This window comes from Cyprinodon variegatus, unplaced genomic scaffold, assembly GCF_000732505.1.
Source record: "Cyprinodon variegatus isolate N-32 unplaced genomic scaffold, C_variegatus-1.0 Scaffold292, whole genome shotgun sequence".
Lineage (NCBI taxonomy): Eukaryota > Metazoa > Chordata > Actinopteri > Cyprinodontiformes > Cyprinodontidae > Cyprinodon > Cyprinodon variegatus.
Window position 1 is genome coordinate 295,525 of NW_015150745.1, and position 26,231 is coordinate 321,755.

A 26,231-nucleotide genomic window follows, 5' to 3' on the forward strand; every position below is an offset into this window, starting at 1 on the left:
CCAAATATAGAAAAGTAATAGTGCTTTAAGACTTTATCCCCTTAACTCTTGTCAAATTGCTGAATCAGTCCATCTTTTCTTTCTTTGCATCTTAAGCCTGATGTTGAAGTGTTTACATTCATCCAGTAAAGCATCAAGTTAGAGTATAAACTACTGCATGTTCTTATGAAAGAGAACTGGTCTTATCGAGGGCAACTAATTATGTTGAAACAGAAATAATTCTCTTTCCCTGTTTCAGAGTGCCCAGCTGGTCCTGACATCATCCCCATCGTGGCGGGTGTTGTCGCCGGCATCGTGATGATCGGCCTTGCCCTCCTGCTCATCTGGAAGCTCCTCATGATCATTCATGACCGCAGAGAATTTGCCAAGTTTGAGAAGGAGAAGATGAACGCCATCTGGGACACGGTGAGTCGGTTAGACCAGGACTTGAAACGTTTAAACTTCTCACACTACCCTGACTTCACTGCCTCACCAACATATCCTCACAAGTTGAACTTTTTACCTGTTCTTTTTTCATCTTACAACCAAGTTATTTAAAGGATAGAGCAGAAAGATGGAAAGATTTTTTTACAAATCTGAAAAGAGAACAGGAAAAACCTTCTGTCACTAGATGTGACAGGCTGTCAGACATCAGAACAGCTGGAATTCCTCTGCAGAACATGTTTTCATCTTTAAACATCTGAGTTTTTTTTTTCCATCTTCTCTGTTAGTTAATTGAAATGAAAAAAATTAAAACAAGGAGACGGATAAAGAATTAGAGCTTTCCTTATCGTCTTTTGAGGGAGTTGCCTCTTCCCTTTCTGTAGTGCTGCCCCCTAGTGTCATTATTTGCTGCAAAAACACCACATTAAAAGGAAGAAGGCAATCAGCTGGATTTGGACTACTTCATCAGCAGCTCTTGGTTCTGATTGACCACAGTAGGACTAAAAAATACTGTGGTTCTTGATCAGTAGTTTTCCAGGACTGTACTGATGAGCAAAAAAAAAGCAATGAAAGGACATGATAGCAAACTGTGAAGACAAAAAAAAAATCCTGACTTTTTCTTCTCCTCTTCAACTTCAGGGTGAGAATCCCATCTACAAAAGCGCCGTGACAACTGTGGTTAACCCGAAGTATGAGGGGAAATGATGGAGCTTCTCTCTCATTCGTGACGACACTGTACATGAGGAGGAAAATGGCCGGGGGAAGGAAACCGAGGGGATCGAGCAGGGGGGGGGTTTTATACAACAATGTTCACTGTTTGTCGTCGTAGTGGCCAAATGATAGATGCATCCTACCACTGTTTTTCATAACTTGTTTTGATTTTCTTTGCTTTATCTTTGTAAAAAGTCTGGATTTTAGAAAGAATGATTTTTTTTTTTTAATGGAAAAGCTAAGGGGTGCCTTTACCTTTTACTGAACCCTCCTCTGGAGGGTTGCTCTGTTCAGTGGGAGGGAATCAATCCGTCACCGGGAAAAGAATCAAATATTTTAAGATGGATCTGCCGTCTGACTAAAGGTCAGAGGAATAAGGAGTTTGTTTTTAAACCTGCATGTATGAAATGAAATGTGTACAGTCTGTTTGGGGCTCTATGTAAAGCCATATTTGAATCTAAAAGACATGTTTGCTTTTTTTCTGCAGCTGAACAATCATTTTAAGTCTTATTTTCTTTGGCTGAAAGGACGTCAGTTTACAGTAGCTTAACTGTTTCAGGTCTTATTGGCTCAACTTGAAGCCATCTCAGGTCCTTCATTTCAGCAGCACCAAATACATGCCTTGTTTTGTTGATAGAATATTACTTTTTTTTTATTTTTTATTCTTGCCTCAATCAATGGTTTAGATCTACAGAAAACAGGGGTTTTGATTTACGATTTTGTTCCTGTCCTAAAAGAAAACTGCCAAAATTATTTTAAAGTGCCTTCACACATTTGTTCAAATAAACCTGGTTTGTCAAATTATTTATTAAATAAATCAAACCAACTAACCCCATAACTGGGTCTTATTGAGCAATTATTGTGTGTTTTTCCTCATCTGACTGAATTCTCCTTTTTTAAAGGGATGTAAATAAATGGCCATTCCTCTTGGCCATTTAATAATTTATCAGATAAAGTTAATTTTTAATAGGTCACTGTGACGGTAACTAAATATTGAACTTTTACCCACATGTTTAAACAGACTAGTATTTCTATTTATGTGGAAATGTGGCATTCAATTTATCTCCAATGTTTTGCTTTCAAGCATGAAAATGTCAGTGCCTTGCAAAAGTAAAAATACCTTATACTCACCAACATTAACAAAATCTTGTAAATATATGTGATAGACCAGCAGTAAGTAATAAAGGCAGACTAGTAGGAATGAGAAGGTGAGTTTTTGTGTTTGGACTCCGCCTTCACTTAATCAACATGGTAGACAAAGTAAAATGGGAGGCAGATCTTTTAGTTATCAGGCTCCTCTCCTGTGGAACCAGCTACCAGTTTTAGTCCGTGAGGCAGACACCCTGTCTACTTTTAAGGCTAGGCTTAAAACTCCTTTTTTTTTTTACTTATGGTTAGAGTGGCTCAGGTTATCCTGAACTATCTCTATAGTTATGCTGCTATAGGCTTAGACTTCTGGAGGACATAGGGACCCCTTTTTCATCATTCTGCTTCATTCTATCTCTATTCTCCCACTCGGCAGAATCTGTTAGTTCAATCTCTAACGTTCTGCTCTCTCTGCTTTTTCTCATAGTAGCTTCATCTGTTCTGTTCCTGTTTGGCTGTGACTCCATCCTGGAGAGAAATATCAGCTGTGCTGCTGCCATTTACACGTTTGCTTTTCGGTGTTCGATATCAGCCTGTTCTTCAGTGTAGTCCTGTTTCTCTGACTATGATTGGCTGTATGTCCTCTCTTTATGCTCTGACATTGGAGCTGGCTCGGAGCTCTTCTGCCTGGCTGGCTGTTTCCTGAACAGGGCCATCTTTTATGGTTGCCTTATGTATCTATGCTTCTTTTTCTGCTTCTGTCTCCTTGAACCCCAGTCGGCCTCAGCAGATGGCCGATTGCACTGAGCCTGGTTCTGCTGGAGGTTGCTTCCTGTTAAAAGAGAGTTTTCCTCTCCACTGTCGCTACAAGCATGCTTGGTGTGAGGGATTGCCTTCCAGTCCATGAGTCGATGCAATCAACTGGTTTTCCTTAGATAAACTTTGAATTAATTTCACTGTATGATCTGGTTGAATTGTAAAGAGCCTTGAGATGACATGTTGTGAATTGTGAATATATAAATTAACTGATTTGAACATAACATGATTAAATGTGATGGAAATCATCTTCTGCCATCAGTTAAGACGTTCAGCTGGATGTAGGTCTCTGCTTTGGGGCCATCCTGAAGTCAATTGTTGTCCTGAAAGAGGAAGTTTTTACTGTTGCAGTACTGGTCTCCATCCTTGTTACCATCAACTCTGATCAGCTTCTCTGTCCCTGCTGGACAAAACATCCTGAGGCATTATGCTGCCACCATCATGTTTCAGGATGGGGATAAAAAACATGTAAGCGTCATCATGTTTTAGAGACTAAACTAGCTCTCTTGTTTTAACCACCTTCTGCTCTTCCATTAATGAAATAGCATCACCGGTAACCCCTCTGATATGTAAAAAGTCTACTAATTCCACCATTTTCCACCAGTGTGTTATTGGCCCTCCCAAACAACTCACATCTTTGTCAGTGAAGTTGAGTGCTCCCACAGCTCTTCCTTCATGGTGCCCATCTACATTAAGATCAGATTAAGTCAGAATTCTGATATTCAGAATTCTAAGAAAAAATTACAAGAATTCTGAGAAAAAAAGTCAGATTTCTGAGAAGAGTCAGAATTCTGAGAAAAATTCTCAGAATTCTGAGAGAAATGTCAGAATTATGAGATGAAAGTCAGAATTTCTGACTTTTTTTAATATTAAAATGAAATGATATTTAAAAATCAATTAAATTTTTTTCCCAGTGGGCCTAATTCTCTTCTGTAAATGGTGGACTATACCCCTGGTTTTTATTATTTTGCTCCTCGTCAGCATTAAATAAAACTGGCCACTTAAATTGTTTCTAGACTCTTGTATTTATCATTGTTCATTATTCGTTATTTAGCTTTTATTTACACTAAAATGGGAAACATTATCGGTATATTAAGTCACATGTGTTAAATTATTTTTCTATTAAAATTTCAGCATCATCTTAGTAAGAATATTTCTGCTAGCACATGCCACTCGCAATATGGCGGCACCGCTAACGTCGGACCCCGACTTTTGGGCAACATTCTCTTGTTTTCGTTGTATTTAGACATTTTTTGCCGTGGAACGGTTTTGGGGCTTAAATTGGGGATAAAAGAACTGTCTTAATTTGGTTATCGATACCGAAGTTATTCTGGTCCTTGATAAGATCCGCGGTTCCCATCTCTAGAACCGAGTCCTCGCCAGCCAATCACATCTCGTCCCATCCCCTGTGGAGCCTCTCCACAGGTGATTGGTGGCCTCAGCTGTCCAATCAGATGGCGTTTTTCACAGCAAAGTTGTTAACCCCCAACAGTAGCACTTTGCTTTCCAGCTCTCTAGTTTCGACCAACGGTAGCAAAATAGGGACTTTTTACCGACTGAAAGACGCCGTTTGACGGCACAAATCCTCGGCTGGACCCGGTTGCTTCTCTCAAACAGTTTTTTTTATTATTATTTTAATCACGAAACTCTCCTGAACCATCGGCGGCTAACGTTAACTCCCTCTGTAGCTCACTGCGTCGTGTTGCCTGTCGTCTCTCGGTTTTTCCATCTTCTGCTGGTTAAACTTGCAGAAATGAACCCGCTCTGCCCCGAAGGCGGCCGCATTTCCTCACGGATCTATTCGGTGAGTATTTACCTGCTTGGTTTTTAACTCTAACGGCCAGAATAAAGAGGCCCGTCGTGATTAGTGTGTTTTCTGGCATCAGATGATTTCATACACGCAATCAAATTCCTGGCTGGTCAGCTGGATGCAATTCAACAGTAAAACCACAAGTTTCTGCTCAGTTTTTCTGCCCTTAAAGCTACCAGACATACACTGGTTAATGGATATATTTATATTTTTAGACATGTTATATTTTATATCTTAAATATAAATGATAAATAGGTTGAATTTTTCGAGATTAAACCACAGTTGAAGGGGTGCAGGTGAGGATCGTTAAAGGATCTCTGTGTTTTGGGCTTTCTGTGTGTTTTTTTTTTACACCTCTTTCTCTGTTAAGAGTTTTGGACCTGATGGCAGGCAAATGTGGGACATTTTTCTGCTGGATCATTTGCAGCTTTTGGGTGTGTGGCTGAACAGTGCCAAGCTGTCCCTGTGGTCTGCCCTGGAACTGCTCGGCCTGGATCAGTCACTGCAAATATTATCTAACCCACACAAAGCCAGCTCCTGAAAACAGGTGGAAGGGGATGAAGCTGGCATCAGATGGGCATCATTGAAAGGCATTGTTAAATCAAACCCACCAGAACTGACCCTATCTGGTTGATAATGTGAGTTTTTTTTTCCAGTTCTTTCCTGTGATTATCTGAACTCTTTCCCTATTGTGGGACTAACCCCACCCTCATGGCACTTCTGTTTGTCAGCTGGAGGCATGTGAGGCTCTGAGGATCTATTTTCACTTAAATATAAACACAATCATCATCCTATGTAAGTATTTTTAGGGTTTGATTTTATAAGGTTTTTCCATTGATGCCAAGAGCCTATTAATAGCTGCTTAACACTTAAAACAGTTAAACATATGAAGAACTACTGAATTTTAGCATTTAAAATGTAATTTGTCCTCTAGTTTACATTAGAACTTGTACAAATATTTTTTAGGTGACGAAATGCAAGTTAATTGACTTGACACATCTTTCATTCAACTAAAAGGATAAATAAAAGTATGGATAAAGGTGCGATTTCAGAATCCCAAAACCTCTTGATTTTAAATCCACCAGAAGACTCGACAATGAAGCTAGAAGCCTGGAGGTTAGACCTAGGAGTATAAACCTGTCACTGGAGGAGGGGCAGTCTGTCTGTACAAGGGCTCAGAAACAAACACTTAACTCACGCTTAAGGTTAGTGCAATACAAATGGTTAATGCCAATCTATATTACATGGGGCGGAGCTAGATCAAACCCCAGGGTTTAGTCGTACAGTGTGAGTTCACAGCTCACAATGTATGTGCAGCACAACGCTCTAACCTGCTACCTGCTCACACTGAACGTCTAAAAACCACATTGGACTCAGCTTTCGCAGTGAGACAGAGCTGCCCTGACTCATCTATCCGGGAGCCAAACAAATAGAAAGGGAATATGAAGCTCACTGTGGTGAAACACCCTGCCTTGGCAATTTCTCCAATTTTGTGCTGAAAGCCCTAAAAGAAGAGGCGACGACTTAGTTGGACAAAGACATAGCTGAGAAATTGCGTTTACTACAGTCTGTGAACTTTATAGACAGAACTCCATTTCACTCATTGCATCCCCGCCATGCTCTGAGAGGTAGAAGAAAAAGAAGAATCCTTGTTTGCGCACTGAGCGATTTGCCCACGACGGTCATCAAACATGTTTGATTTTCTCCCAACCTGAGGATTCCTGATCGAGAGGTGGTCGTGAGAGGCTGATCGACCTTTGTTACCCTCTGTGCACTACACAACGCACAATCAGGCTGAAAGTCGGCCCAATCGAAAGATTCTCGCACCACTGGAAAATCGCAGCAAATCCGAAAATCTCAGAGTGTACGTCAGGCTTTACCCAATCATTAGCCACCCCTGTGGCCACCCCTACCATTTTTTACCTCTAGTACAGATGGTGGCAGCAGTCATACTCTCAAGTGGAATATTTAAAACATTTGTATTTTTTGTGGTGAATTATACACATCAATATAGTAACATCAAAGATGATAAATGCAGAATTCATGCTCTTTTCAGAACTAGATTATGGAGTAAATAGAAAATGATGTGTCTCTGCAAGTCATCTGAGAGTCTTCAGTGAAATCATAGATAAAACTATTTTAATAAAAACTTATCAATTTATGTAGATATTGGTGCTTTTAAATATTAATTTTATGCAGAATGTTTATTGGTACACGTAGGTAAGTAATGACGATGGGAAAGATTTACGCCCCAGATCTCAAAACTGAAAGAATCTGATCCACTATACCTTTTATTTAGACAGCACAGATGTTTAAGTATATGCGTCTACTTGTTGGCGAAGGCTGTAGGAAAGTATAGTTAGTCTTTATTTAGAAAATATAAATGTTTTGCCCATTAATTTTCCTCTTGCCTCTAATTTGCACTCATTTTCACTTTCAGTTTTATGACTAAATTTGAATTTTTTTTGTGTTAGTTTCATACCTCCAGCTTCCTCTCCAGGTGTAATTAAATACAGACTCGTCGCTTTATGTCTTACATGGGGTTAACTGACCCCTAAAATTGTTGGATTTCAGTGCTTGCTCCCAGCCGGTCGGCCTTCAGAGCCAGTTTGGAGGAAAATCTTTTGATTTAATCAACAACCACCTGTGTATGGGAAATGTTGTTAATGATTGAATTCCTCAAAATTAGGGCCAAACCAGGTGAAAAAAAAAAAAAAAAAGACCATAATATCGATAGATAATTAGTTTAGGCATCTGGTGAAGTAGCTACCAGGAGTGTGCCATCAACGAGTGGGGGAGGGACGGCACTCTCTTACCTTATTTTCCTTATAGCTTGATTAGTCTAACAAGTTCTGTGTGATGGAACCACTTGAAACAACCTTATTGAGACTTGATACTGATTCATTTCTAGTTTGGAAATTTAAATGAAGTTCACATTGACGTTCATAGGATTCATAGCAGTGGATGCAACACATTTTGGAGCTGGGTTGTTGGGCTTCCATCCACATAGCCCTGAGAAGATGGAAGCTGCTCTCCGATGAACTTATGCCAGGTTCAGATGGCAGGATTTTAAAGTTGTGGGCTGGTTTTTCATAACTTAAAGAGACCCCTTTCATGAGGATAAAAAAGGTTTTTAATATAAAAGGTCTGGTTCTTCAGTGTGTTGTTTCCAGCTCTTCACACACCAACAGATTTTACTCAGGAAAAATCAGATGCAGGACGAGAAATATCACAAAATGTTCAGAATAAATGAACAAGGCCAATGAGGAGACGGCAGAATTAATACCTTGTGAGCTATTATTAACGGGAAAAATATTACAACTACAAAAGCCATTTGTTTAGACTGGAGACCAGTGATCAGGGGCTCCATTTGCTACAATGGTGAGTTTTATTGTTTATTTTTCCCTTCAGGAAATTATTTCTGATTGTCTACACATACAATTGACAGGTTGTGCCCTTGTGTGCACTCATAACATCCCACAATCAAGGATATTAGGCCAAGTCAGCCATACAGGATCACTCTAAACCCACCACACACGGTGGGTTTATCTCAGGAGGCGTTGCTATCATGACCTTGTTCTAATGATTATTAGAAAGGGCAGATAGTGGCAAAAAATGGGCTAATTATTTTACCACTTTAACCAAATTTTAGAGCAATGTTTTTGGCACGTGCTTTTTTTGAATTAATCTGACTGATCTGCAGAAACAGACATTCTTAGATAAATCTCAGAGGGTTGTTTTAAAACTGTGTAATACAGATGGTGGGATTCAAATGCAGATGGCTGTCATGTTTAAACTTGTAAAGCAGTTATAGGATAAGGTTAATATAAGATAAGGTTAATGTAATTAGTAAACAGTAACTGAAATGTATCACTTTTAAGTGTTTTTTTAAATTGACTGTAATCTCTTCCACCCGTTGTCTCTAACTAGCTGACATCAAAAACAAATCCACTAATCATTAAGAATATACCGTAAATGAATTAAAAGCATAAATAATTTTGAATTTTTAAACCAGTTTTACGACAGTACGTAGCCAGTGTTTTATGTTGTTAGTTAGCTGCCTGTATATTGTCTCCCAAATATTAAATCTTCTGTACACTGAAATATGCAGGAGCTCTTTCTGTTAAAAATCTCGTACAGCTCCAAATTGCACCCAGAATGTACTGTGCTGGTTACTGAGAGACTGGCGCATATATGAGAAATCGGTCTGATGGAGGACCTTTAGTCAGTGCCATGACATTTATTTTCTTCTTCAGTTGCGCTTCTTTAGGGACCTGTCACACCTTGCAGTGTTAGCCAGCGTAAGCCTGACGTCCCAGAATTTCCTAAAACGCTGTCATACGCTGAACTTTCTATGGATTCATCATGAGTCCAGAACTTATGTCCAACAACAACCTCACTTATGCATTAGGAAGCATCAGTTAAAGCTGCTCTCCTCCGGTGCCCAGTCTGCATCTTTGTTCACGGAATTAACCTAGCTGCTGCTTACCGCCTGGCAAAAAATAAAGAAAAAAGAAGGTTTGCAGTCCCAGCAGATTCAGAGTCATGTCTGCTCGGAGGTTTGTTGGTCGTGGCTGTGGGCATGAACACTTAGACTGGAGGTCTTCAACAGGGGTCCACAGAGGTACTGCATGGGGGTCGCGAAATTGTTGGTTGATTAGGCAATGTTTTTTGGTTTTTTTTATTCCCCCCCATGCAATTTTTTCCAACACACTGTAGTAAACAGATAAATGGAGGCAGAAGATGTCTTTCAGTCATCAATGCACACATTCAGTGACACACAGGAGCTCTTTCAGGCTGGGCACAGTTTCATTCACAACACCTGTGCCATCAACCAGGAATCACAATCAGAATCCCAGGGTGAAATTACTTTCGTTACATTACTCCATCTGTAATAGAGTGACTACAGGACCAGTTTGATATAACACAATTTCATACAGTATATATAATTAGGGGGTCCGTGCTACATCTCGCCATCATTTTGGGGGTCCTTGCTCTGGAAAATGTTGGCTAAGAGGATCCATCACACTCACCTTCTCGCTCACCCTATGATGGGGATGCAGTCTTGTGGAGTACTGACAGTTTCCTATTGTGAACCTCCTTTTGTACCAAAACGCTGCCATTATACATTGGCAGCGTTTTGATTATACAGTTGCTGTAAGTTAGAAACACGTTCAGTGGTCGTCTGGAACATGTCAGATACGTTGATATGCGTTGGAGATCAGTTCTTAAGTTATGCACAAGTTACTCATAGGTTGTGGATAAGCTAGACACCAATACTTATGAGTAACTTACACTTAACATATGTCAATGGTAATAACTTACATGTAACTTATGGACCACGTAGGGCATAAGCTGGCATACATCGGGAAATTTTGAGCATGCTCACGTGGACCTACAGCAAGTAGGTCCACGTAAACCAGCGTGTTTCAGCGTGTTTCAGCGTGCTCTTAACTTATACAGAACATACCCATAACTTTTCCAACGTTTGCCAGCGCTTTTGCCAGATTTATCGTACGTCAGGAATACGCTGGTCTAAATTGTCATGGTGTGACAGGGGCTTTAGGTGTGCATATTTATGTAGTTTCAGCATACCCGTTTTCATGTTAACTGGGGCACCCCACTAAACGAAATCCAAATTATGATCATAATTTTTCTCTGCACTAAACATAAGAATGTGGATGTTTAACCGCAAGGTTTCATTGTTTTGATGATCTTGAAAGCTTGCTGGTTTAGAGTCAATTGTTGCAGGACTTTGCAGTTCCTGCTGTTTGGAGAACGTGCAAAGTTCTGCCCACTTACTTGGATCAGAACACCAGCTGCAACTCCTTTTTCTCTTCTGTGTGGCGCCAAGCCCACATTAATCAATACCACCACCTAAAGGGCTTGATACATCTAATATGAACAAAACTGAGTGACTCTGTGAAAATTGCATTGTTTTTCTTATGATTATAAAAGCCTGAGTTCTTATTGCGGCCATCATGATCTGGAAACGGTTCCAGAGGAAAGAAGGCTCCTCGTTGTTAGGCACTTCATCTTATAACAAACTTGAATATTTGCACATGCCAGAAAGCGAGTTTGTGTTTTATCAGGATTCAAGTAACAAATGAGGAAGTTTGCTGTCCCTCTTGTATTTTCAAGTCATTCTATTTCAGAAAGTATTGTTTATAAATGTACTTTGGGCCAAGCTACATAGATTTAGTCTGCACGCATTGGCTGTTCGGCTAAACTATTTGACTTCCAGACAAGTTTGACAGTCATCAGTTGATGGGGAGACTTGTCTCATCTTCTCTTTACTTTGTGCAAATCCCATTTGTCCTGATCTTCTTTTAATTTGTTTCCGTCTTTGTTTCCAGATAAACATCATGCTGTGTATGGATTTAAGGATGACAAAAAGAACTCTGATAATCTGCCAAGACCCTGGATGATCACATCAACTAACAACAACAGGTAAGATGCTTCCATGGAGTTTGAATGCTGCTCTATCCATGTAAAATCGATCGAACGCTAACGGTTTGGCTACATAGAAAAGTAAAGGAGTTTCAGAAATATAATTTAATGGGGGCTGGTCCGCACTGTTGTACTTGAAAACAATCATGCCTGTTGGTTCATTTCCCTTTCCTTCCTGATAGACAGTATTGTTCTCATTGTGACTCATTTAACCTGGAGTAAACATCTTTTTTTTTCTTTTTTTTATGCCAGTTAGGTCATTAGGTTTAGTTAATCAGTTAGTGATCAAGGACTTGAGTGAGATTAGTCATGTTCCTTTAGTTTGTGTGCGTGTGTGTATATATCAGTGGGGATTTCTCTTTGAATATTAGGAGTCTAAACCACCCCTGTACATTTTGTAAAATCATTGGGGAAATACGCATTATCAAACTTCATAAATGTATTCATTAAATTACATCAGATATATGCTAAAATGTGACTTATTTGATGAATATGTTGCACATTAATCAGCTCGCTATCCCTGTAGAGGTTTGAGTCTCAGTCTATTGAGGTAAGCAGGGAGAAAGTAGAGCCCTGATTAGAAGACATGCCAAAATACATCATTTCCAGTAAGGCTCAGCCTCTTAGGGGTCTATGGGGCAGGTCATGAAGCTGGCTGCTTGATGCTGATTGGCAAACGTACTTCATGATTGACAGACGGTGGCCAGAGAGCGAGGAGGTTTTTCCTCATTGGTCAAGAGGGAAAAGTGATCATTGAGTCAGATCAGTCGTCTCGTGCTGAACTTTTGCTGTGGTTTCTGGACTTTATTTCAGAGGGCTTCGCAACGGCTATTTTCACCAGTTGCAGTGATGTTGTATGTGTTTCAACATTCGTTAATAAACACGATTGAGCCTCCCCTGTTACAGAGAGCGAAAAAAAAAATGTGTGTGTGTATATATGTATATATATATATATATATATATATACATACATACATACATATCTCCCTTAACCCCACACTGCTCCCCGGGCGCCACACGATGGCAACCCTCTGCTCCCCAAAGGGGATGGGTTAAATGCAGAGAAGTAATTTCCCTCTGGGATTATTAAAGTAATAATGTGTGTATATGTGTGTGTGTGTGTGTGTGTGTGTGTGTGTGTATATATATATATATATATATATATATATATATATATATATATTAATAATATAAATCAATTTGCAAAATAATAATTGGTTACATAGTCTGTCAATTATTTTTTTAGTTTTATAATCGGATAGCAAAGGTTGCTCACAGACTTCTGTGAAATTAAACCAAGTGAAGATTAAGCTTTTCCACTTTAGAAGTGCTGGATATAGCATATGGACAGACAAAAAAGATTTTAGTAAGTCTGTCTGATAAATCGATAACTAACTTGGGTGACAATTATTTCAATAATTGATTAGTCACGATTTATCCGAATTTTTTTTTTTTTTTAGCCCTGTATGTGTTTGTATGTGTCTGTATGTATGTAGGTGTGTGTGTGTGTGTATACATATGTATGTGTGTGTATATATTGTGTGTATGTGTATAATATGTATGCGTATATGCTAAAATTCCTTGTAAGTGCAAACCTACTAGGCAATAAATATATATATATATATATATATATATATATAAAAAAAAGCTGGAAAATTTCTATGCTGCTTAGATTAAGATTGAATGGTAAAATTAAAGCATATTATTCGTTTTAAATAGAAGTAGCTTTTATTGTATTTTTTTCCATTTTAAATGTTTTAACTATCCTAAATAGGATAATTACTTTTTAAACTCCTAATTTTAAACCTTGTTTATTTGTATTTACCTTTTTTATTTTTAAAATGGCTTTTCTATACGACTGGTTAAGCCTTTTTATTATTATATTTATCTTTCACTTAATGTTACAAATGTGAATTATTTAGCCGTTTTAAATAAGTTTTATGTTTCAGTTAAGATGCAAAAATGATTATTTTCCACTGTCTAATGTGTTGTTTTTTAATATTAGAATATCTAACTGAATGTGTTAATTTTCCTCATCATACCTACTACCCGGTATTTCCGCCATGTCTACGGTTTATTTCAATAATTGATGTGTGTGTGTGGAACGGAGTTGGTTTGAAATAAATACCCCCTTCCCCCAACCCCGGTAACGCGCAAGCGCTCGGGACCGTGTGGGAATGGTCGGTCCACGAACTGGGGGTTGGACCGCTCCGAGCGAAACAGAGCAAAAGAGTTTTTAAATGTCCGCCATGTTGTCCATGGCGCACTGAACCACCGATAGGGAGCGGAGCGTCGGAAAAAAACAGTCCGAGAGAGAGCGACCGAGATCCGGGCCTTCCCCCAGCTCCGCTGGCGACGCCCTAAATCCAAGCTAGAACCTTCCGAACGTTAGAGACTAACCGCACAGAAACATCCATGAAAGCTCCACTCGGTGCCGTTGTGAACATTAGGAGATCGGATAGATTTATATTGCATCTGGAATTGTAAAAAAAAATGAGTAAATTGTCGTTTCGGGCACGGGCGCTGGACGCTTCCAAGCCACTACCCGTCTTCCGTTGTGAGGATTTACCCGACTTACACGAATATGCATCCATTAACCGGGCTGTGCCGCAGATGCCGACGGGAATGGAGAAGGAAGAGGAATCGGTAATGTATATATTTTTTTAAAAATGTGATGGTATAAGCTTTGCTTTATTTTTTAAACGATCAGAGGCGCCCCTCTTTTTTTCCTGCGCAAGCTATCGCAAAATGGCCGCCAATTTTCTAAAGAGAAAGACGACGGTTTGGGGCATCAAACGGCTCGTTTGTGTGACATGGCTGGTAGTTTTGGATACTTTAAAGCACGGCGATTCTGTATATGGAAGAAAATCCTCGTTTTGGTGATTTGTGTATGCATGAGACGGGTTTCTAAGTACAAAGGGGTCATGTGACTTGAGCAATACCGACATTTTGTGTCTAACGTTAGGAAGGGGGGCCTGCTGTCGGCGTAGTTGAGGAGAACGGACGCAAGGGGGCGCTGTTGCTCTCAGATCCGCTTTCAAAAATGTCAACAATGCTACAGCGAATTGGCAGGAAAAAAAAGCACTTCTATTCAGAACTGTTTTTTGTTTGTTCTTTCTTGTATGTAAACTATGCTGAGCTAATATGATACATTTATCTGTTAATATTGATAAAACATTTCTTGTTTATACATATATTTGTTAATGTTTCCTTATTGTGTACTGTTGTTTTAACAGTAAATGCATTAAGTTATCACCAAAAATGTGAAGCTTTCAGATCAGTCTAGCTGTCATTAACAAGAAGGGATTTCTCCTGTGCGTTTGCATCGTTGTTCACCAGGAGGGCATCCTTTATAAATTCTGTAATATTCAGGATATTCCTCAGTTTGTCTGCATGAATGCAGCATTGCTTATCTTCGACTTTCTTTTAATCTGCTGTATTTCTTCTAGTTGTTTAGCTTTTTGGAGAATATTTTGTAGTGTAAGGGGTTCCAGTGTGTCAGATGGTGGCTGGCTGATTAGTGGCCCCTGGCCCCCTAAAGCTAATCAGGGCAGTTTATAGAGGAAAATAAGGGAGTAGCTCCCACTCCAAAAACTGTTCTCTGCTCAGCTAGAGCATCTGATTATGTAACTTATATTAACATAAGTTGTCCAGGTTCAGTGTCAGGATCTTTAGGTTGATCTTGGTAGTTTTTTTTTGGAGGATTGTTTTAAATTCACATAGGGAATATATGATCCTTATGAACACAGGGATTGTCATTAAGCTGTCTTTTAAGTCTTTACTCCACAAAAATGTGACTGTCCATCAGACTTTTAATGAGAATGACCCCTGATCAACCAAATAAACTCTGTGGGGCCCCATATTATTACCTATGATTCATAAATGGGAAAATAATAATTTGAACTTGCCGTTTAAAACAAATGGGGTAATGTAATTAAGTGTTGTTTTTATTATTATACAGTGATCTTCCGTAATCTTCTGTATTTCTCAGCAATTTTAAGCAACCAATATTTGCCCACCTATATGTATTCATCCCGGGATCTAGACCAGTTTACATTAACCTGTATTTCTTAAACTGACCATGGAAGTATATTTATTTTAATCTATTCAAACAGGAAAAGGCAACTGTGGTTTAAAAACCATCCAATATCGGTGATTAGCGTGGTGACGTTAATTTTAAATGTTTGCCTTCTCATGGGCATTTAACCGCTGATAAAAGCAGTCAGTTATTCTGGTTAAATTGGGGGATCATAATTGGTCTTTTCACCTTTCACTGTCAAGAGGGCTGGATTAGAACAATTATCAAAAAAATAATGTAATATTAAAGGCTAAGAAATTTGATTTATAGCTAAATTCTTATAGATCTGAGTACTCATTACATAATGGTAATTCTAATAGAATTTCACAAAAACTGTGGGAGGGATGTTTAAATCATAGCAACCATAGGGCTGTTGGTCGTATCTCATATTTTCTACATCTGCATCAGAGGGATAAATGTTGATGTTTCTGTATCAGGTCTTTATTTCCTTTCTGTTACTATAATACTGGGTTTAACTGTTATTTCATTTAGTCTATGTCCTTATGTTTGCATCCTACATGCTTAGAGGTCATCATCCCCATACAGCCACATGTACAGCCATTTTAATTATGATTAAAATGCGGTAAATTAATAGCAAATGCATAGCAATCACTGAGCTGCAAAAAATGAAATAATTTCATTGTTTTCAATCAAAGCGAGTTGGCATATTAAGTCAAATATGCTTAGACTCATATTAAAAGACGTCAACTTGTTTGTTTTTTAAGTTCAATATCTGCATAGAAAGCAGAAGCTCTAGATGTTAAACTTGGACATACTCTAACCAAGGTTTATTAAAATACTGCGTTTATTTATATTTTATACACCTGTTTGTTTTCTGGTGTAGAGTAACCTTTGGTTGTTCATCTGAAGGCTGACTAACCCTGGAAAGCAGCCTAATTTTGTTGTGGACAGACGAAGGCTTCACACGTTTCTCTCCCCACCGCCTCAACCACACCACCACTCATCGGTTTACTGACTGACTGTGTGGTGTCCCCATGTTTCCTGATGCTCCGCTCATAGAAAGCTTTTATCAGCTGCTTATCAACGGGCCTTTTAGTAAAAACCAGCAGCCTGTTTTTTCCGGGTCCGTCTTACAGTAGAACCACGTGGGTTTGTAGCTTCCAGGCAGCGTGGCTCGGCTACAAAGCCGGGATCACTGGCATTCCAGCAACACGTGCGGCCTGTTTGTTTTGGGTCAGGCACTTTGTCTTGTGTTTACGTTTATCTGCAATTGAGGTCAGTGTCTGCAGGTCTGGTGGGAAACCCGCAGGCGTCTGTTGTGTTTGCCTCCCTGCCAAACCCGCCGCTCGCTCCAACACACACCGACGACTCCTTGCCTGCTACCAGCTCCTCACTGTGTGACCTTACTGGGTGGGAAGGTGAAGTGCGTCACCTGTCCAAAGGCTCTGCCAGCCTCTGATTCATTCAAACTTTTGGCCATTTTCTGTTATGTTATCTTTAATTTTGTCTTAACTTACTAGTCTGTCTTGTTGTGGATCCAGAAGTTAAATGCTGTGCTTCCCACACAGAACGCTGAACAGCAGCAGCCTTAAAGGACTTCTCCTGCAGCTGTCTTAACACGTTTAGGAGCAGTTAAGCATCAGGGAAGCGACTCTGGGGGCAGCGCTGGCTGGCTCAGCATTTTTAACTGTGATTGATGGGGCTCATATTAGAAGCTATTTTTGTGTGAGAACCAAGACTGTCTGTGAGTTGACTCACCTCAGTCCGTTTATCATCAGGTCACAGACAGAAGGGAGACAAAATTGGTGATTAGATTTAGCGGCTGGGGAAGGAGGGGGGCGGCTGGCTTTATGAATGTAGCTCTCACTGTGTATAGAAGCTGAAGGGCTGGGTGTTGTCTGCAGGAATGACTCAAGAATATTTGGGTGGGAACTAAAACAATTATGCAACATTTACAGGGATGTTTTGTTGGGAAAATGGAAACTCCTTGGAAGTTCTGCAATGCTTAAAATGTGGCAGCTGTACACCAGGAAACAATAAGATTGTTGAATTTTTGCTCTGACAGTATTGGGTACTTTTTTAACTTGGTATGTTTGTTTTTATCTCAGCTTTAATGAGCGTTTTCTTCACTAATCTCTATATCTGGTGTCGCCAGCTATGGTAGTCAATCCAAATAATTGATCAAATGAAGCACTGGCTGATCAATCACCCTGATCAGTGGTGCTGATTTCTGATCATCAGGTTAAATTCTAAAAAAACTGAAGTTTTCACTCTGATCTACACTGAATCGAAGATCTTTTTTTGTTTTTTTTCTTGCTAACACTTTACATTAATCCACTTTTCTTAGGCTACGTTCACAACGCAGGCCTTGATGCTCAATTCCGATTTTTTTTTTTTGTGTGTGTGAAATGAGATTTTTTATTTATTTTTTGCATTGCCATTCACATTTCCAAATATATGCGACTTGTATGTGATCCCCTGTGTGAACTGCAGTAATACAGCTTAAGTTTCCGGCATGTGCAGTAGAGGCCGCAATGCTGTCACAGGCCAGCATGCTTTGTGTTTACGGAAGTAAACATGGATGGTAGCGTCGGACCGCATCTAGCGATCTTTCCGTACCATAAAAACACGATCCTTTTTAAGATGGTTAAACATAAATACTGCTCTCCACATCATCGTCTGACATGGTTGTTGTTTTTCTTGCTACTTCTTCATAGCAAGACTCAGAATAGTGACCTTTGTCACTATTGTCACCTTTGTGTCTTAATGGCGTTCAGGTTGGATGAATGCGAACTGGACGCTCAGACACAGGTTGCATTTGAAAGGATCATATATGTATCGGATTCAGGACCGCATAGCCAAGTGTCCTGGGTCGCATAAAAAAAAATCGGATCTGTGTTGTTAGGACTGTCATGAAAAGATCAGATCCAGGTTGCATATGGGGAAAAAAAATCGGATTTTGGTGACTTTAGGTTGCAGTGTGAACGTAGCCTTAGTTTAATAAAAAATTGTTTCATGCAAACATGTGGATGATCTTGCTATGAGCAGCTAGATCACATCAGAGCATTGGGCCATACGGTTGTAATAACATACATCATGAGCTGTGAACTTTTAAACACTTTTTTTTTGTTTGTTTGTTTTTTGTTTTTTTTGGTCGTACTATTGTAAATATAATACAGTGTATGCCCAGCCTTAACTGATCTCAGATCAGCACAGATGATCCTTAAAGGGGTTTCTCAACATCAGTGAGGCTTAACTAGACCAAAGAGCTTAGATAGGACAGTCCAGCTGCATGCTCCAGAAACACCACATGCCTAGTATCAGTCTCTGTGGTGTTAAATAAAAACCATTTAATAAGAGGTTTTATCACGAATCCTGTGTTTGTTAGTAAACATTGATTATTGTTCAGTCTTCTGTCACTCCAGCACATTAACTATTGCTATTCATCTTTTTAACCTCTGAAGTAACGTTTTTTGGAAAAGTATTCGTGTGATTAGTTTAATAGAAAAGTACAGAAGATTTCTTGATCAAAAGATTGGGTTTCTTGAGCCAACCCTATTAAATTGTCGCAGTAGAGTGCCTTTAGATGACATGTGTTGTGAATTGGTGATATTTAAATAAACTGAATTGATCTGAATTCCCAAGCATCACACGAAATGACCACTTTAGCTTCTTATAAAAGTAACAAAAATCCTTTTTCACTTCTACCATTTGATTATCTGCCGCGTTTTTTAAATATTTGATCATTTTCTTTCTTTTTTTCTTTTTTTTTACGATTATTAAACTAGATTTTATTAAACGTTCTTGTCTAATGTACTTGATTAGGATCCAATTTCCGTGTCCTCTGATGTTTGTTATATTGTTTGATTTTAGCTTGTTTACTTGGTTTAAAAATTTCTAGTCTATGTTTATGTCAGCTGAATTGAAAGTAGCCTTAGTAGTACATTTTTTGGCTGCATAAAAGCACTCTAATAGTTAAATATGACCTGTTCTGTTGCACTTAAGCTTTAGTCAACGTGTTATTTTTTACTCTGCTTTAATCTTCTGTTTTGTGGAGTATGCAAATTCTTTCAAGGAAAAGAATAACCCAAGATAAAAGTTGTTAGCTAGATGGCTAATTTGAATTTGTATGATTATAGTCAACATCTCCTGTGTGGAAAGAATGGTTTGCCTCTTCCAGACCCCTCTGAAATAACTGCGGCAGAAAATTGCTCTTTGGCAGTGTAAAAACAAACAGTTGTTACTTAAATCATGCAACATGTTTAATGCAAAGGAGGAATTGCAAAATACCCTGCATGGCCCATTAGGGGGAATGCCAGCCAGACCTTCTATTTCACTGCTTGCTAAGCGGCTGTGGGGAGATCTTTAAGCCACATGGTAAAATCATCTTAGTCAAATTTTGTAATTTTTGTCATTTTAGTCAACACTGTGCAGAATAGAACTTCACACACCGATTCTCTGTTTAACATATATCACACTGTACACATTGAACCTTTTGTCGGCTTGTTTCATCATAAACACAAAGTCTTCATCCTCAATGGTCCTTGCAGGCAGGCCAGAACGCCCAGTCCACTTTGCCATTGAGTTCTCCAGGGCTTTCTGCTCTTTGGAGTCAGGTTTATACAGTGGGGGTGCTCACAACATCTCTGCAACAGACTTCCCCTCCTCACCCAACCTCTGATCTGGCTGTGGTATCACTGTGTCAGGAATCCAGTTGGGAGGAAGAAATTTAATCGATTAATATCCAGTGTATCAGTAGAACATCTTTCTTCTATGACAGAGAGACAGACATGCAGGCACAGGAAGGCACGCACACACACAGACACCCGTTCATTCTACTACAGGCCGTTCCTTAACTTCTCCATATGGCAGCATGTTGGCTCCTCAAATGCCTGGCTCCTGCCATGTTGAAGCTGCAGACCCTTTGGTGGCGTCCTCCCTCCGGTGTTTCCCTTCGCGTCGTAGACAAAATGGCTCCATACATCCAGGCGTTGCTTAACAAACCGCACACCAGTATCTGCAATGACTGCAAAGTTGAGCTATGAGTATAAGCCCTCTGCTGCTACTGACTGAGCGCTGCAAGCCACTGTGAGACAGGCGCCATGTAGGGACAAACAACGCAACAACCTGTAATCTTCCACGAAGCTCAAACACTTATATTAACAATTACATTTTATTCATAAACAATTACATTTCTTAATGTCCATTCCACAATGGCTCGTAAATTTCATCGTCTTAGTCTCGTTGACGAAAATCATTTTTTATTTTCGTCATATTTTTATTTTCTGGAAACAATTTTTATGCGTTTTTGTCTCGTCGCCATCGTGGGAAAAAGGGGCGATGACTAAATATTTTAGTCATCATCATGGTTGACGAAATTAACACTGCTGTAGGGTTGTTTAATGGAAAATCTACTCATTAATAAATGTTATCTTTGTAAACCTTAGTTTATCACAATGCAGATAACTGGCTGATATGCTCAGTTATTCTATAATTAACTGCCCTGGTCAGAAAGATTTGTAATGCATCTTAATCTGCTCTGATTGGACAAGAACAGACCTCCAGGTACTTCATACACATGGAGTCAGAAGACGTGTGACTTTGAAAAATGTTTTTCTGTTTAGATGCGTCAGAGAACATATTACATATTTATTGGATTGCTTTACCAACTGAGGACATTGTGACAACTTTTAAATAAGGGTGTCCCAATACAGCTCTTCTATTTCTGATACTGACATAGACCTGATACGATATCAGCAGTAACACCTCCATCTATTACTTTGTTGTGTGGAATGTTAGAAAAAGCTTTGTCAAGGTATATTACCTGCATGGGTGTGCAGGTGGAGCAGTGGTTAGCATGCACGACCCATTTATGGAGGCGTTAGACCTTGACGCGGCTGACCTGGGTTAGAATCCGGCCTGTGGTCCTTTGCTGCATGTCTCCCCTTTCCCGAAAAACAATCCACTGGTTCTGTAAAAACACAAAAAAGATAGAGGAGGGAAAAAAAAAGGATATTACTCACAGAACAATAGTCAACATCTATGAGGATGAGAACTGGCCCATATAATATTAACCCGTTGGTTACGGAACTTGAAGCAAAGTGAATTCATTCTATCACCTTGTTCATTTTGGATATACACAATATATTTCAATATTCATTTTTGGTTGATATTATACATATATAGATATCATATAGGGAAAGTCCTACTTTTAAACATATTTTTTTCTACACAATTCAGCAGTTAGAAATGACAAATGAATGGAAAGTTAGTTGGAGGCATTGTTAGACCCACTGATTACATGAACTCACTGAAAACTGAATGTTTGCTTGTTCTGATAGTAGCTGATAATTTGTGCTTAACGGTTTCCATTTAATTCCTTGCTTCGGTTCTGGGTTTCCAATGATCTGAAAACACATTAAATACTGCTAGAGCTGCTTTCTTTTTTCTTCCCTCAGTTCTGGAATATGTTTGTATCTTGCCTTTTGTTTATTTGTTGCAAAGCACCTTTTTTTTTTTTTTTTTTTTTTCTCCATGAATTGTGGTATATAAATAAAGTTGCATTGCGTCATGAAAACTAAAACACCCTAATTTAGCCATTCCATCTGTTGGACCAGAATGATTTATGTGCTTACATGGGGCAACCCTGGTTTAAGAAATGGAAGAAGAAGAAAAAAGTAAAGGGTTTATTTTAAATCGACTCCCCTGGAAGTTTAATATGTTTTTGATGCCAAAACCAAAGACAAATACTGGGAATGTGCATGTGTATTTGTTTTTCTGTGTGCACCAGTTAGGGAAATGGATTTAACATGAACTTCCTGTATTTTAGCCATAATTTACACCCCTAAATTATTTGGAAAATAGTTTAGCCCTTTTCTGTTTCAAAAATAGCAAACGATTGCATGTCTATAAAGCTGTAATCTGATGTGTGCCCCTGAGCCAAAGCTTTTGAGCTTTAAAATTGGATGTGAGATTAGTTTTGATAAAAGAAAACCTCAGCCATCGTTGGCTGCAAGCTGAGCACACGGGACTGACGTACCATTGGTTGGAATACTAGTAGAAATGTGGTTCAAGCTGCAAATGTGACTGTTGGTGAAAATAGTGAAAGATTGTTGAAATGGATATGAAGGTCCAGGATCTCATTCTGTAGATGATCCATGACTTGGCTGTGATTTGTTTTAGCACGATGCTAACATGTTAATAATTCATGACCTTGTTAAACCCTGACTCCCTCCCCGTTGTTCTCTTAAACACTGACTAATTCACTCAAACTTCCTCAACCTTACATACCATCACCTTTGTCTTGATGTGCCTCAGGTGGAACGATTGCCACACACCTCCTCTTTATGGAGCCTCTGTTGTGGCAGTCTGACCATCGCTGGCTCTGTGCCCAGCATGAGTTAAGGGCTCAGCGGTTAAACCTGACTGGGAATGTCCAAACAGTCTTCTGATAAACCGGTTGGTCAGCCGCTCTGTTTGTTTCCCTCTGAACACACTTGGCAGCAGCCAACTCTTATCACACAGGTGGCAGGTAGATGAGCTGAAGTGATAAAAAGGCAGTGTTGAGTTTCTATCCAGTCTTGTTCTCTGTTCCAAGGTTTAGTTTGTAAGTTTGTTCAGTTTCTGTCCTCTTTGGGCCGAACTCTGTTTAAACCACAGCCTCAACCATCCAGTTGTCACTATTTGATGTAATCACATATAACTGTGGGGAGAAAATAACTAAAATTACAGATTTTAAAGATTAAGGGATACGTTTTCAGATGAAATTTCTTGTTCCTGATTCTGCTCTACATCTTAAAAACAGGCCCGTTGTTCTGCTGCCTGTTTAAACAAATGCCTTGCATATCAATTAAAAGTATTGCCCATTTCATGAATATTACATATTAATGATTGTAAGCTCTGTTAGTATGTTTTCAATATTGCAATCTCTGCAAACCTCTGAATGTCTGCAATGATCAATAGAGATGGACAGCAGAAACACAATACTCCTTAAGTATAATTTTATTATTTATTACTGCTGGAGGGATTCAGTATCCTGTTCCCTTTCACTTATTAGTCACTTTGGGTAAAGCACCTAAAGCTTTATCATTTTTAAGACATATGACAGAACACCTTTTTTTCTGATGTTTTTATGCATAACCGTTAGTTAAAGCATTAAAAGAAGCAGACTTCTTTTTTGTGATGCAGTTTATTGATAATTTTACTTGCAATAATTTACAGGGAGTCTATAAGATCTTGCAAAGACAAATGCTAAGCAGGAAAAAATGCTTTGTTTTAAATATAAAGTGAAAGTTGATTAAAACTTTTGAAAAACACAGTAAGGTAATGCATTTAACATCCATATTTATTAAATCAGCAAAGTTATCCGTGGTTTTCATTAATTTTTTATCACATTCTGTATGGTCACATTTTGTCTTTTTATAGTTTTATTATTATTAATACTGTTTAGGTAACGATGTTGGTTAATACGTTCCTATACCAAAAATGAGTTGCCTTTAAATGAAGAGGTTAAAAAGCTGTTTTCAGTAGCAGTACCATGATAAGTTGTCACATTAAAGCGCTGGGCTGATTTATTTATGCATTTGTAAGAGCTGATTACTATTGTTTATTGTGGAGTAGCTGAAACAGACAGTTGTTTGTAAAGCATTAAGTGGGAGTAGATAAAGGCATGATCACAGGATCTCACATGATGGGGCTTTATGCTTTAGGGGGAAAGTTGAGAAGAATCCACCAGAATGGATGGTGAGGATTTGTAGATTTGAAAAGGGTGCCAAATTTTCCTTATAATCCAGTTTTATGGTTTTACTTTGGTAAATAAGATATGCCAATAGTTAAGATTTCTTAGCCTAAATTGACTGTTTCAATAATTAACTATGCACATGCAATCCTTACGGGCCTTGTTTCATTTTTCTCACCTCATGTCTGCTGTTGTTTCCCCACAGGAACACCATCTTCAGCGGGCCATCTCGGCGCAGCAGGTCTACGGCGAGAAGCGGGACAACATGGTCATCCCGGTCCCTGAGGCGGAGAGCAACATCACCTACTACGACTCCCTCTACCCCGGAGAATTCAAGATGCCAAAGCAGCTCATTCACATACAGCGTGAGTGTGTGGAGCTGAAAGAGGAGCAGAACACCCTTAGTGGAATCGTACCCTATCAAAGTGTTTGGTTTATTTGATAACAGCCACTGGTCCAGTTTATTAAAGCTCAAAGTAATGTCTGAATCTAAAGTGAGTGCTTGTCGGCGTAAATAAGTTTTAGATTGCCTTGTTGTGTAATATTTGAGGGAATGAGTTTGCTAGGTTGCCTGCTTCAGTAAGCGTGTCCGTGTCACAATAGGTTTCCTCCATTGTTTCTCCAAAAAGAATCCATTTGCTTCTAAGTGCAAAGCTGCTATCAGTTCAGTGTGTGGGGGGACCGGTTTACTGCAGCTGTCACAATGATTTTCAGGGTTTCTCAGAGGGTCAGACACAGAGACCTGTAGAAAATTCAGTTTGAATCTCTACTTTAGTTCTCTGAAGTTTAGAGTGAGTAAGTTAAACAGTTTCATGGTGCTGCTTTTCATTTAAATGTTACCTGCTGCAGGGCTGTCAATAAAACCCCTCAGGACGTTTGGACTCCAATATAATCCCTTCTGCAGTCAATTGAAAGTTTTTTTTTTATTTTTATTTTTTTGGTATTAAATCTTTTTCATTTTAAAATCTGATGAAACATTTCTACTATTGTGACTTGGGTCTACATGCAGCTGGTTTAAAAGCTTTTGTGTCTGTTTTGACATAGACCAGCTGAATTAAAACGGATGCCGCTCTCATTCGATCTGAGAGTGTTTTTATCGAGTGCAGTAATCTGAATCCTTCTGCTTCACTTAAAATGGCCCCACACCTGACTTCTTGGTGTCAGGGAAGAAAAAACAGAAATTGACTGAGTCTGAGGAGATTTATTTCAGTAAACTCTGATTCAGTCTGGCTTTGTCTTTCTGATGTGCATCTGAGATGAACAGCATGAAGGGTGCTGGGGGTTTGTTGTCACTGTTTAGGGAAGGGAAGAGAAAATCTGAATTTAATTTGGCATGTTGTCCAGAAAGACCTTCCTGGATAGACGCTGATAGTGTTGACTTTTCATTAGCTCCAGGAATAATTTCGTTTAATTATCTGAAAGGCCAAGCTACGTTTAATTAAGTCAGATAATCATCCAGACTTTAATGTCCAACACGTCCCAGATGTCCTGTTCTCTTAAAGCTCTCGTTTGTGTTTATGCCGCTGGATAGTTTGTGGATCCGATGAATAGAACAGCAGTCTGCACACAGTTTCAGCTCGGCCTGCTAACATTACGCTTTTTGTTTGTGTTTGAATAACTGAAACACTCAGTTAATAACATTAGTTTGTGTAGCAGATATAGTTTTGTTATATTTCAGCTTTTGGTTTCTGTTGCTGTAGAACAACTGGACTCTGCTGGACCCAGCCTTAATCTACTGATATGGATTATTGCAAGATTTTAATTTCTTTATTGGAGAACTATGATCAGCATGATTTGGAATATTAATTTACCACTACTGTGATTATACAGGTATTTTGAAAAACTTGATTTATTTCAGTTATTGCATTCAAAAGGTGTAACTTTTACATTATATTTATTCATTGCACACACACTGATGCATTCAAATGTTTGCTTCATTTGATTTTGATGATTTGAAGTGGCAACAAATGAAAATCCAAAATTCTGTGTGTCACAAAATTAGAATTAGAATATTGTGTAAGGGTTAAATTTTGAAGACACCTGGTGCCACAAACTAATCAACTGATTAACTCAAAACACCTGCAAATGGTCTCTCAGTCCAGTTCTGAAGCCTACACAAACATGGGGAAGACTTCAGATTTGACAGCTGTCCAAAAGGC

General features: G+C 39.0%; 2 protein-coding genes across 4 annotated transcripts in view; both read left to right on the forward strand.

Annotated features, from left to right (window-relative positions):
* Positions 1-1,969, forward strand: part of itgb1 (integrin subunit beta 1) — a 45,611-nt gene extending 43,642 nt beyond the window's left edge. Inside the window, exons 15-16 of the mRNA XM_015383696.1 lie at positions 239-405; positions 1,063-1,969. Of these exons, the coding sequence (XP_015239182.1) occupies positions 239-405; positions 1,063-1,128 (233 nt within the window). The 3' untranslated portion in view covers positions 1,129-1,969. The remainder of the gene's footprint in view (positions 1-238; positions 406-1,062) is intronic.
* Positions 1,970-11,137: 9,168 nt separating this feature from the next.
* LOC107090369 (enhancer of polycomb homolog 1-like) overlaps positions 11,138-26,231 on the forward strand; it is a 30,033-nt gene continuing 14,939 nt past the window's right edge. Inside the window, exons 1-2 of one of the 3 annotated variants that reach the window (XM_015383699.1) lie at positions 11,138-11,295; positions 24,274-24,437. In XM_015383699.1, coding sequence (XP_015239185.1) covers positions 24,338-24,437 — 100 coding nt within the window. In that variant the 5' untranslated portion in view covers positions 11,138-11,295; positions 24,274-24,337. Of the gene's footprint in view, positions 11,297-13,789; positions 13,943-24,273; positions 24,438-26,231 lie in introns of those variants that run through there. The other 2 variants (XM_015383700.1, XM_015383698.1) reach the window with 2 other exon arrangements.